The 13,267-nt window shown below is 45.6% G+C and overlaps 1 protein-coding gene across 1 annotated transcript in view; it reads left to right on the forward strand.

Annotated features, from left to right (window-relative positions):
* The first annotated feature begins 7,329 nt into the window (after positions 1 to 7,329).
* The window catches only part of MMP24 (matrix metallopeptidase 24), a 43,363-nt gene continuing 37,425 nt past the window's right edge, over positions 7,330 to 13,267 (forward strand). The window contains exon 1 of the mRNA XM_070588187.1: positions 7,330 to 7,682. Within this exon, the coding sequence (XP_070444288.1) occupies positions 7,452 to 7,682 (231 nt within the window). The 5' untranslated portion in view covers positions 7,330 to 7,451. The remainder of the gene's footprint in view (positions 7,683 to 13,267) is intronic.

Below are 13,267 nucleotides of genomic sequence, written 5' to 3' on the forward strand. Positions count from 1 at the left end.
GATTAAGTGATGGAACGTAGATAATTGCCTTGCACATAACAAGCCCTCAGTAAATATTAGCTGCTGCAATGGTAATTCAGAGGAAGGAGAGAAGGCAGGGAAACTTCCTCATCTGGATTGTGCTCTCCAGCTTCCCATCTATATTTCCTTTCAGATCCCAAATAAGAACTTCACTCTTCTCTATTCTTCTATTGCCTTTTTGTCTTTATCTTTTGCATAATCGTGTCTGGCTTCAGGCCTAGGGCCCTCCAGCACCAAGAGCTGCCCAGTGCTGCAGAGTCTTGTGACCACTCAACCGTTTCCTTCCATTATAAGAAGCAAGGATCTCTATCCTGTGGTTGAGCTAGCAAGTTAGTTTCTTCCTACGCAATGTTAAAGAAAAAAAATATTCAATGGCATTTGTTAAAGCCGGTAAAGAAGACTTTATTCACAGGAAGGGGACTATCAAGATAGGTATAGGGACCACTGTGATGGAGTTTTGCAGCGGGGGAGAGAAACGGGGCTCAGCTATGAATACAGCCTAGGCAAATGGGATTTCATGGTGATGGAGCAGCGTGAGGGTCAGTGGGTGGAAAATCACTAAGCAGAAACATCAGGAGTAAAGGGGATTCTGGCTAAATGCACCTAACAGAATTCTTGCTGAAGACAGGCCAGGGTAATCAGACATTACTTGGGTGATGGCAGAGGATGAGGGACCCACTCAGATATTGAGGGTGATCAGGTATTGAGGGTGGGAGGTTCCGGGTAAACTGACTTAGCAGGGTTTTTGCTAAAACTAGATTTTACAAGGAAGTGCACAGATGGGCCTAGGAGAAGGTTAAGGAGCTGACTAAAATTTGGTCAAGAGAAGAATCTTTGTCATCAAATTGAAGGCATTCTGATATCTGCAATGAGAAGCAAATGTGATCTAGGGAAAAAAAATTCCATGGGAGCATAAAGAGCACAGTGTCTTAGAACTTCCGAAGCTTTCGTTCAGTTCTCAACTTTACTTGCCTCATTGCAACAGCCTCATAACCCATCTCCCTCTTACATCAAGGACTGCTGTGAGGAAAGCATCTAGCACAGTGTGGACAAAAAGTAACCAATAGCTGCAAGTTCCCCCTCTAATCTCTTCTCCACAATGGCACCAAATTTGTACTCCTAAAAGTCCTCTTCCTTCCTCTTACCATGGATGGATTATCCAAGCACATAGCCAAGCTCTCCACCTGTACACTTGCGTATTCAAGGACACTGCTCCAGCAATTCTCTCCTGCAGCATCAATTTTTCCCTCTCTACTGGATCATTCTCAGTCAGCATGTAGACTTTATTTTTCCCATCTTGAAAACAAACAAAAACAAATACTGTAACCCTCTTTTGACTCCACTTTCTCCTCCAGCTGCCACATTTTCTCCTCCCCTTTTAGCAAAACTCTTTGAAAAAGGTATATATACTCAACATTTTCAATTCCTCTCCTATCCTCTCTTGAACTCACTCCAATCAGATTTTTGTCCCCTATACGCCACTAAAACGGCTCTTCTTAAGATCACCAGTACCTCCACATTAGTTAATCCAATTACCATTTCTTAGTTTTCGTATGATTTGATCTGTAAGCAGCATTTAACACAGTTGATTACTCTTTCATCCTTAAAATACTTTCTTCATTTGACTTCCAGGATTTCTCACTTTCCTGGTTTTCTTCTTTGTTCCTTTTTCTCAGTGTCTTTTGCTAATTCTTCTTCATTTTCCCAACCCCTAAATATTAGAGTTGCCCCAGGATCGAGTCATCGGAGCTGTTTCCTTTTCTACCTACACTCATTTCCTGAGAAATTTCTTCTTGTCCCTCAGGTTTTAAATACTATCTTTATTCTGAGAGCCTTCAAATTCATATTCCAGTCTAGACGTCTTTCCTGAACTCAGACCCACATATGAAACAGCTTACTTGCCGCATCCACTGGGTGTTTAATAGACATCTCCCAATTAATACATCCAAAACCAAGCTCTTGATAATTCTCTTCAAACCTGCCCCTCCTGCAGCCTTCTTTGTGTCAGTTAATGGCACCTCCATTCTTACAGTTACTCAGGTCAAAAGTCTAGTGTAATTTGACTCTTCTCTTTTTCTCATACCTCATATCCAATCCATTGCCACATTTTGTCAACTCTACTTTCAAAATCTATTGAGAATCCAACTATCTCTCATGATCCCCACTGGGACCCTGGTCCAAACACCATCATCTTGCACCTGGATTATAGCAAGAGCCTCCTATCTGGCCTTTCTATTTATAGCCTTTTGACCTGTTATCAACACAGCAACCAAAGTGATTCTGTTAAAGGTAAGTCAGAAGATATATTTTTGGGCTGGCCCCATGGCTGAGTGGTTGGGTTCACGTGCTCCGCTTCAGTGGCCCAGGGTTTCACAGGTTCCAGTCGTGGGCACAGACATGGCACCACTCATCAGGCCATGGTGGGGCAGCGTCCCACACAGCACAACCAGAAGGACCTACAACCAAACATACAACTATGTACCAGGGGGCTTTGGGGAGAAGAAGAAAGAAAAAAAGAAGATTAGCAACAGATGTTAGCTCAGGTGCCAATCCTGAAGAAGAAGAAGAAAAGAAGAGGAGGAGAAAGAGGAAGAGGAGGAGGAAGAGGAGGAATAAGAAGGAGAAGAGGAAGAGGAAGAGGAAGAGGAAGAAGAAGAAGAAGAAGAAGAAGAAGAAGAAGAAGAAGAAGAAGAGAAGAAGAAGAAGGTGAAGAAGAAATCTTTTCTAGTCTCAAAAACTTCCATCGGCTTTTTGTCTCAGGTAGAGCGCCCTCCCCTTCATAACTCTCATCTCCTAATTCTCTCCCTCTTCTTCCACTCCAACCACACTGGCTTCCATGTTGTTTCTCAAACTTGCCAGGCATGCTCTTGTCTCAAAATTTTTTCACTTGCTGTGTCCTCTGCCTGAATCGATTTCTCCCAGCTATCTGGATGGTCCACTCCCTTGTTCTTTCAGGTCTTTACTGAAAACTCTCCTTCTTACTGAGGCCTTCCCTGGCCACTCTATCCAAAATTTCACAGACACACACATATACACACACACCTTTCAGCTTTCATATCCTAGTTCCCTACTTTTCTCCACAGCTACTACTGTCTAATACACTATATATATTAATTATTTTGTTGCTGTCTATCACACCCAGTATAAGTCCCATGAGAGCAGAGAGTTTGCTTTGATTTGTTCACTGCTGTATCCTAGCACGTAGAATAGTGCCAGGCACATAGTAGGTGTTTTAAAAAATATTTGTTGAAATGTTATCATGTCACTCCTTTATTCAAAACCCTTCAGTGATGTCTTACTGCCTAGAATAGGGTTCTCAAAACTTTTGGTCTCAGGATCCCCTTCACGTTGTTAAAAATTATCGAGGACTCCCAAGAGCTTTCATTTGTGTGGATTATATCCATTGATAGTTATCACACTAGAAACTAAAGCTGAGAAATTTAAAAATATATACATATTGGTTCATTTAAAATAATAATAATAAACCTGTTAACATAAATTACATTTTTATGAAAAATAACTCTATTTTCCAAAACAAACAAACAAAAATTTGGTGAGAAGAGTAGCATTGTTTTACATGTATGAAAATCTGTTTAGGGGCTGGCCCCGTGGCCGAGTGGTTAAGTTCGCGCGCTCCGCTGCAGGCGGCCCAGTGTTTCGTTGGTTCGAATCCTGGGTGCGGACATGGCACTGCTCATCAAACCACGCTGAGGCAGCGTCCCACATGCCACAACTAGAAGGACCCACAACGAAGAATATACAACTATGTACTGGGGGGCTTTGGGGAGAAAAAGGAAAAAAATACAATTTAGTTGTATTCTCATACCTGCTTCTGCAGTCAATCTGTTGTGACATGTCCTGAAGCCTCTGGACAACCACACAGTACACACACGAGAGAATGAGAGTTAAAAAGAAAAATAATGTCTTAGTATTATTATGAAAATCATTTTGATCTCACAAACCCCTTGAAAGCAGACCACATTTTGAGAACCACTGGCCTAGAACATAAAGTCCAAACTCCTTAGCATGGCCTTCATATGTATCTGTGCCTTTGTATACACAGTTCGCTTCCCACTCCACATAGTAAATTCCTGCTGGTCATTCAAGGCCCATCTCACCTCCTGCTATCTCTAGACAGTTGTTCCCTCCTCTCTACTCCAATATTTTTCTTTTCTCTCTTATAGCACATATTGTGTTATCTTCTTGCTATCTATGTGTCTATCTCCCCAATTGACTATCTTTCTACAGGTAGCAACCATAAGTTAATCTTCTTTCTATCCCCAGCCCAGCTAGCATCAAAAAGATATTTAATAAATGTCTATTGGATGAAGAAATAAGAGAAGAGGTAAAGGGAAGAGAAGGCCCTACTTTCTCTGCAGCGAACTCTGGCACTGATATAATTCTTCTTGATAAAATTATCAATATCAAAGTTTTCCTAACGTCTGCTCAGTTAACTATACAGTTTACAAAGTGGATCCCAACCATTCATGTGGTCTTCCTCATGAAGTGGAGAAGGCACTTTATTTCACAAGTGAGGAAACCAAGACTCAAAGAGATGAAACAACTTGCTCAAAGGCGCACTCCAAATTAGCGACAGCCAATATTTGAATCCAGGTATCTGACTCTAAGTCCAGTGCTTTTTCCATGAACAAAAGGAAAAGAGAAGTCAGTGCCCTGGTAATTCCATCTTAGGGTGTTACTCTGAAGCCTTCTAAACCTCCTCTTTGGCTGGCTTACAATGGTCTCTGGACCTTCCCAACTAGGGACTTAACCTTAGGCATACGCTTTATAAGCATCCATTTGCTTATACCAGCATCTTTCTTCTTTATCATTCATCACCTGCTGTCACCCACATCCACCATACTTGGTAGTTGGCTCACAGACCACTTTAGCCCCATATCATCATTAGCAGTTCAATGAGCATTTGGCATTAGGAGTAAGGAGATGAATAAGACAGATCTTGTCCTTAAGAAGCTCAGTCCAGTCTGTTCCCTTTCACTCCTTGAATGTACTATTTCCTCCTTCTGGAATATACCCACTTCCAAATCTTCCAAATTTGGGAAGTTCGTTACTCTTTCCTCAATATTTCCATAACACTTTGTTCCCATCTCTGTCATAATTTATCACGTAACCACAATGACTTGCTTCAGTCTCCATCTCCCTACTAGACCATGGGCAGCTCAATTCAACAGTTTGTATGCAGTCTTCAATCTCTGTGATCTCCCTAACACTGTCAACTCTCGCCCTCTCCTTGAAACACTCCTCCCCTTTCCCATATACCCCACAACTCTGATTCCTCAGTCTTTTTGGCCACTCTTGAAAATGAATATGTATGTCTCAACATGGAGCCCTCAGTCTTTTGCTCTTTTCTTCTCCAGTATTCCAGTCTCAACTATCATACTGACCTGAAAGTTTCTAAAATATCCATTTTCCACCCTCTTCTGAACTTATTCCTATACCCATCTCAGGGATCTTGTGGTTACCTCAATCTCAGCAAGCCAAAAACCAAACTCCTACTCACCTCCCTCAAGCCACTTTCTCCCATGACAACTCCATTTCTATGAAAATACTACCATCCATCTTCCTGGACTTGCCATTACACCAAATTCCTTTCCTTCTTCTTCTTTGCCCAATGTCTCTTAAATCTGTCTCTTTGTCTCCCCATCCTAGAAGAAATGGGTTCTGAGGTCAGACTGCTCCAGGTCTTCCACTTATGAATCATATGAATTTGGCCAACTTATTCAGAGCTTCCACCTGCTTATCCTAAATTGGGTGTAATAATAGCATCTATTTCATAGGGTTTACTTATCAGGATTAAATGAACTATAATGAAATAAAGGGCTTAGCCCAATGCTTGATACATAGTAGACGTCCACTAAGTGTTAATTATTATTGTTATCATTAGTTCCTTGCAGTAGTCTCCCAACTTATCTCTCTGCCTCCTCTGGTCATTATCCTGTACACTGGGAGGGGAACTAATATTGAACATCTATTAAGTGCCAAGCACTTCATCCTCACGGCAACCTTATACAGTAAGACCAGCATCATTTCATAAGAATGGAACAGAGCCAAGACTTGACTTTAAAGCCTGTTCCCTTTCCACACCTCCAAATTACCAGGGAACCATAAAACACCATTTTCCATACACCAACCTGCTCCAAAAAACCTTCAATCACCACCATTTCACCACTTCAATCACCATTCCCATTTCCCTTCAGAACATAACCCAAATTCATTATCCTAGGTTTTAGGGTCCTGTACTATTTCCCTTACTTCCAGCACTTTCCTCTAGGAACCTTGTGCTCCAGAGAAACTGATCTACTGCCCCAACCACATCCTGGACACCCTCATCTTCCTACCTGACATGCCCTTTCCATTTCCCTTCCCTTGTTTAAATCTGGCCCTTCCTTCAAGGCCCAGCCAGAATCCCACCTCCTCCTCTGACCCCTGGAGCACCTGCCCCAATCGTTTTTGACACTTGCTGTTTGCTACTCTGTGTTTCTTTGCACTTATGTTTTCTCACCAAGCTGTAAACCTCTACACTTCAGGGAGTCAGCTTGCCTTTTTTTTTTGTATCCCAAGTTACCCAGAGCCCTACATATATATAGAAAGTGCTTAATAAATATGGGTTGTTTTGGATGAAAGATGATCTTGCCAGCTGAGTGATCTCTCTCCCTCTGGAGGTAAGGGAATGAGCTTCACCTTAATTTCACTTAATGTCTCCCAGGGCTGCCCCCCTGAAACACTCCTCAGGTCTATTCTTCAGTTTCTCACCTTTCCTGCCCTCTCTTCTCCAGTGCCACCCTCTCAGACACACTCCTCCAGGGCTGTTTCTTTAGCCCATCCCCTGCAACCCTGCCAGTAGCCCAGGGCAGCTCCTCAGTCCCCTCCCCCAGGCTGTCTCTCATTCCCACCTCCTCCAGAGCCACCCACTCAGACCCTCTGCCCAAGGCTAGTCCTTTGGCTTCGGACCCCAACCGCGGATATCCTCCCCCACAAGCATAGCTTGGCTCTTTCTTCGGGATTATTTGTTTAGCCTCTTTCCCCTCCCTCAGGGCTGCCCCCCACACTCCCCTCCTCCAGTTCCACCCCTTTGGACCCTGCTTCCAGAGCTGCTATTTTGGCCTCTGCGACCCCCTCCCAGCGCCCTCCTCGGCCAGTGCCCCGCGGCCGGCCAGGAGCCGCCGCCCCCGTGGTCTGGCCCGGGTGCTGCCCCCGCGCCCTGGGCCGCCCCCCGCTGGGGCGGGGCGCGCGGAGGCGGGGGCGCGCTGGCGGCCGAGGCGGCGGCGGCGGCGGCGGAGACAGGCGGGCCGGGCGCGTGTCCGCGGCGCCGTGACTCGGCGGCTCCGCAGCGGCTGCAGCGGGAGGACCCGGCCGGAGCCGCCGCCGCCGCCGCCATCGCAGCCGGGCGGCCGGGCCCCGCCGCGGGGATGCCGAGGAGCCGGGGCGGCCGCGCCGCGCGGGGGCCGCAGCCGCCTGGCCGGGCTCCGCGCTGGAGCCGCTGGCGGGCCCCCGGGCGGCTGCTGCTGCTGCTGCCCGCGCTCTGCTGCCTCCCGGGCCCCGCGCGGGCGGCGGCGGCGGCGGCGGCGGCGGGGGCCGGGGACCGGGCGGCGGTGGCGGCTGCGCGGGCGGCCGAGGCGGAGGCGCCCTTCGTCGGGCAGGTGGGGCTGGCGCGCTGGGCCGGGGCGCGGGCTCGGGGCCTCGGGGCAGGGCGGGGGGCGGCGCCGGGGCCGGGCCTGGACCCGGCCGCGCCTGCCGCTGGGGGCGCGGAGGTGGCGCAGCGGGGGTCCAGGCCAGGGGCCCGGGGGTGGTGCTGGGAAGGGCCAGGGCCGCGGAGGGCCAGGAGCCGCTTCAGCACCGCGGACAGGGGCAGCGGGCGAGGGCGGAGCAGGAGGGTCGGGATTGTTGTGCTGGCGGTGGGGTGTGTGGCCTGCATCACTATGTGTGAGGGAAGCCGTACAACGCCTCGGAGTAAATAGTAAGCGCAGCCAGTCTGTTGTGGGTTGAGAGAAGAAACCGAGGATGTTCAAGCTGGAGAGGAGAGGATGGCGGGGGGGAGGGCGGGGGAAGGACTCGATCACTGTCTTCATATCTGAAGGGCTGTCACGTGGAGGAAGGATGGACTTGCTCTGCGTGGCCCCACAGGGCAGAATTAGGGCCAACGTGGGTAGGAGGGGGGCGTTGCGAGTAGGCAAATTTTGGCTCAATATAGGAAGAAGTTTGTAACAATCAGAGCTGCTCAACCAGCCTAGGAGGCGGTGAGCTGCTCATCAGTGGCATGTGCAAGCAAAAGCTCCAGGAGGGGATTGGATGGATACATGCATAATATCTGCATGGATACATGCATAATAATAACAATAATGCCAGCTAGCATTTACTGAGCACTCGCTATGTGCCAGGCCTGGTGCTATCTTTTATATGAATTATCTCATTTAATCCTCATAACTACTCGATATGAGACAGCTGTAATTATTATCCCCATTTTGTAGATGAGGATACAAACTCAGAGAGCTTAAGTAACTTGCCCAAGGTCACACAGCTAGTGAATGATGGAGTTGGGATTCTAACCTAGGCAGGCTGACTCTAGTCTACACATATTTAACCATGACATTATTCTATATTGTGGGGGGAGGGTGAGTTGGACTAGGTAATTACCAACCTGGAGGTCTGCAATTCTGATAAGTGACGTTTGGATAGTGGTTTTTTGCTGTGGAAAATCAGAGTGATTGCCTCAGTTATCCTAAGAGATGGAGTGTGTTTGTTTGGAAGAATCTGCCGGAACAGGGATTCTTAACTGGACGTGGGACTCAGGGGGTCTGAAATTTTATGCAAAACTGTGTTTGTATGTGCAAATGTGTTTTTCTAGGAGAGAAGCTCTAGGTTTCTTCAGACTCTCAAAGGGATACATGATCCAAAATAATTACGGTGTGTAGAAAGTCTCTTCAGCCCAGTTGGTAGTTGTCTTCCAAACATCTTTTAATTGCTGATTGACTTATAGTGGAAACTTTCCCTAGCCTGTTTGTGCTTTCAGCTTTATTACCTGTCAAAGTAATGTGTTTCATGAGTTTATACCTATAAAGAATAGGATTCCCTCACTCTTTCTGAGTGCACATGGTGAGGTGGAAAGACCCTGGCCTGGGATTTAGGAAAAAGGCCTGGACTCTAAGCTGACCTTGGCCTCTGATGGCTTCTGTGACCTTGGGCCATTTCCTTGCCCTCTCTAGGCTTGAATTTTACCTTTTCTAATATAAAGAGATAGGGCTCGATGATCTCAACTCTGAACCCCTTTTATTCCTATGATATTTCAAGCATTGAGAGGAGGCTGTTCCCTGGAATACGTCGGTGTTTGGAGGAAAGGTTATGTGTACCCTTATCCTTATCCTTATCCACCTTATAAGCTTGGATGATTCCACCTCTCTTAGCCTTTGTCTTTTTCACACTTCAGTTTCCCCCTTATGACAGGCCACCCCTAGAATAGCCATATTCATCCTCTGGGTCACTGTAGTTGCTCTTTTCTAGATATCCTTGGGCCCTAATTTTCAATAGATGTAAACTTGACCATTGTCCCCAGATGTGGGACCCTATAATCTTGCATAAAGGAAGGATGATTTCCTCTTTGGTTTTCAGGTCCCTTCCTGCTTCTGCCTATCCGTTTATCAGCCTTCCTGACCCCAACACATTAGGCCACTGCCTTTAGGAATCAATCTGCAGTAGCACCCCCATTCTTTTCCTGGGTCAAAACTGATAGCCTGGAACACAATACCCTAGACGTGGATTATTTTTATCGGCGTGTTTTACCTTACATTTCCCCACATTGAGGTTTATCTGCCATTTTACATCTCACTCAGTACCTTCCTTCAGCGCTCTCTCTCTCTCCTTTGGCAGAGCATTTCCCTGCCTGAAAGGGCTTAATATGATCTGCAGTCCTGAAATTTTCACTTTGCTCTACTTCTTCTGGATCACTTATAAAAAATTTAAATCAGACAAGTCCCAGCATGGTCTCTTGGGGCCCCCTGCACTCTTAATCTCCTTTCATTTAGAGAAGTGACTGTTTATTTCCATCTATTGTTTCCTATCTCTAAGTGAGTTCTCAGGCCCTGATAAAAACATCACCCTTAATTCCGGGATGACTCCATTTTCAATGTCTAATATATTGTCCAAAACTTTCGAAAGATAGACGAATTATATCCACTGCTTCTCTCGGTAGTTTGCACCTAATTATGTCCTCACTGAACACTCATGGATCACATGATTGAAACCTTTTAGAAATATTGCTGCTTTTCAGCCAGCAGATAATGTTGCTTACTCTTCCTCCTGTCTTTCAAGGCCTCTGGAGTCTGACTCCGCCCTACCTCCTTACTAGAAGGCTGCCTTTCTCGCTGCTCATCGATACACCTTCTTACTCCAGACAAGCTTGTCTCTCCTTTATCCTAAGACAAGCTACCCAGGTTTCTCTGGACATCTACACATGCTGTTTACATCCGCACCTCCACTCATCCATCTGCCTCCTTTCCTTAGAGTTTCAGCCCAAGCCCCGCTTCTCCAGGAAACTTTTCCCTGACTTCTCTAGTCATTTGTTTCTTTCTTCTCAGGGGAGCACTCTGAGGCAGCCCCAGCCAATTTGTCGTTTAATGTTTTTAATACTTCAACAACATTTGGGGAAAAAAGTTGAGGCTCTTCAGCAGGGCTTTCCCCAATCAAAATGCTTTATGTTTTGAGATCTAACACAATTCCCAATTCTCAGTGCTCATTGTTAATTACTCAGTAAGCATTCAGTGATTCTAATCTTTATCCTTTACGCCAAAAAGCTACATGGATCTGAAATAGATGCTCATGGGCTTGTGGGTCTCAAGATCCCTTCTAGAACCCTTCTTAGGGATGGGACACATTGCCCACCTGTCCTGCCTTCAGTGGAAATAGAGTTTATTCCTTTTGGCAGTGGTTCTGCAGTTTCACCCCTGAGTTCGTTCCTAAGCCATTAGGTGAGTTGTCATCTAGTGGTAGTGACATACAATAGAGAGGAACTGAGAGGTTGCCATGACGTTAGAGATCACCAGGTAAGCACATAGCAGTGCTTAATAGATACTTCTTGGATTGCCGTAAGTGAGTTGCCCAAGGACACTGAGTCTGATACTAGGTTCATCAGAAGTGGAACTTTTCCCTGTTCTCCTGACTTCTCAGTTGGAAGTGTTTTCACTGTCTTTTGCTTTTGATTTTGTATCTCTGATCTTTCATTACCTAAAGACAAAACCAGAAAAAATTCATTCAGTCTGTTTTTTCCTTTGCTTTTTTGAGTCTTTCTTTTAGATTTTGCATGGGACCAGGGGGTCCCACTGATTCTCTAAGTGGCTTCCTCTGTTTGCTTTATTTAAAGCATCTTTCTCTTATTGTTAGCTGAGCAGAATGCCTCACAAATAGTTTTTTGGCCCTCCTAATTTCCAACTTGATTCTGGGGAAGGTTAACACAGTCAGAAAGAGACAAGCCAATCAGCACAGGCCACACGAGTGATAGAGTGTGACTCCTGGGCCCAGGGCATAACGGATTCCTGCCCTCTAGACTGGTTTTGAGGGATCTGCTCTAGGCAGATGGAGAATATTCTTTGGTTTGCATCTGTAATGAAGGAAAGTTATAGCCCTGAATGAGTCTAGGGGTGGAATAGGCCTATTAAGAAGCACTAACAGATTCCCAAGCCAAAAATTGCTTTAGTGTGATCATGGCCTCCAGTATATCTTCATTCATGGCTGAAAAAACCAATTATCACTGTTAGGAAGTTCTTCCTTTTATCTAACCTAAATCTAGTCTGCTGTATTTTTAATTCATTTTCTCTTTATTATTACTGTGGTTTTCCTGTTACTTTAATAGCTTCATACCTGTAAAGTGCTTTACAGATGCTTTCTTGTGCGTGGCCCCACTCGATCCTGGCAACAACACCGTGAGGTAGATAGGGAAGATATTGTCCTCATTTTATAGATGAGCAAATGGAGACTCAGAGGGATGATGGGACTTGCCCACACCTTATCCAGGGACCCACATGTAGCTAATAAACAGCAAAGCAAGGACCAGAAGCTGGATTTTCTACCCTAGGTCTGAGTGCTTTCCCCTCTACACTAAACTGTCCTCTTCTGGGTTATTGTAATAGCCTTTTAGCCAATCTTTTCCACTTTCAAGTATATTCCACTCCCGTCCTTGAAAGAGGTAGTTTTAGAGGTAATAAAAGTAAATTATAACTGTACAAAAGAGATTAATCTAAGGAAATGCCCAGCCTTATAATGTGGAATAGTTTGAAATCAAAATAAGATGACCCAGTTCTTAATGGACTGCAGCCAATGTGTCCTTGGTACCCAGCACAGTGCCTGGCACATTCTAGACATTTGATAAATATTTTTAAATTGATTTTATTGTCTGTGTTGGTTGGGGACCAACTTATTTCAGTCGTGCTTGGCACACAAAAGTCAGCCCCTTTTTTGAAGAATAATGAATGCATGCTAGAGGTATAAACCACGTCTGGGGAAGCTCCAAAGCAGGGGGAAATGAGGTTCCCAGTTGAGGTTGGGGAAGTCAGAGAATGTTTTAGGAAGAAGCTTGGTATCGAAGATGAACCTTTGAGGAAGGAGAACCGAGAATGGTGAGGGGGCAGTCCAGACAGAAGGAAAACCGCGAACCAGGGCGCCACAAAAGCGCATGGCATGTTTAGGAAACAGTCGATAATTTGATGTGCCTGCAGCATCGAGTTACTTGCTATTTCCAGTACGAGTGTATGAGAAGAGGCTGGAAAGGGAGGCTGAAAGCAGATTGTGAAAATGGCTCTTGTCCAAAGGCTGAGGGGAGTCATTAAAGGTTTCTGAGCAGAGAAAGGACCTGCTCAGAGCGTGTTGAGGAGGTGGAGGGTCTTGGGCCTGTTCCCGAGTTGTTCTGGGTGCTGGCTCCTGCCCTGGATGCTTTTTAGCTTTCTTAGCACAACTGAGGTCTGTGTACCTGTTTTAGTGTATGGATAAAAGTTGTGAATCTCAGCTCTAGCCCTCCCCTGCCGAAAGATTTTGGAATAAATCATTTGGTTTTTGTGGATCTCAGGATTCCGTTCAAGTCCTTCACTAGTTTTTCTTCATCATTACTCCATGCATTCATTTTAAAAGGCAGCTTTGAATTAGGCTTTAGCAATATATAGGATAACAGGAAAACCATACATATAAAAGTTAATACTTCCTCAAAGATCATACACGTTGTTATAACAAAAGAAGGCAGAGA

Source organism: Equus przewalskii, chromosome 21 (genome assembly GCF_037783145.1).
Source record: "Equus przewalskii isolate Varuska chromosome 21, EquPr2, whole genome shotgun sequence".
Classification (NCBI taxonomy): domain Eukaryota; kingdom Metazoa; phylum Chordata; class Mammalia; order Perissodactyla; family Equidae; genus Equus; species Equus przewalskii.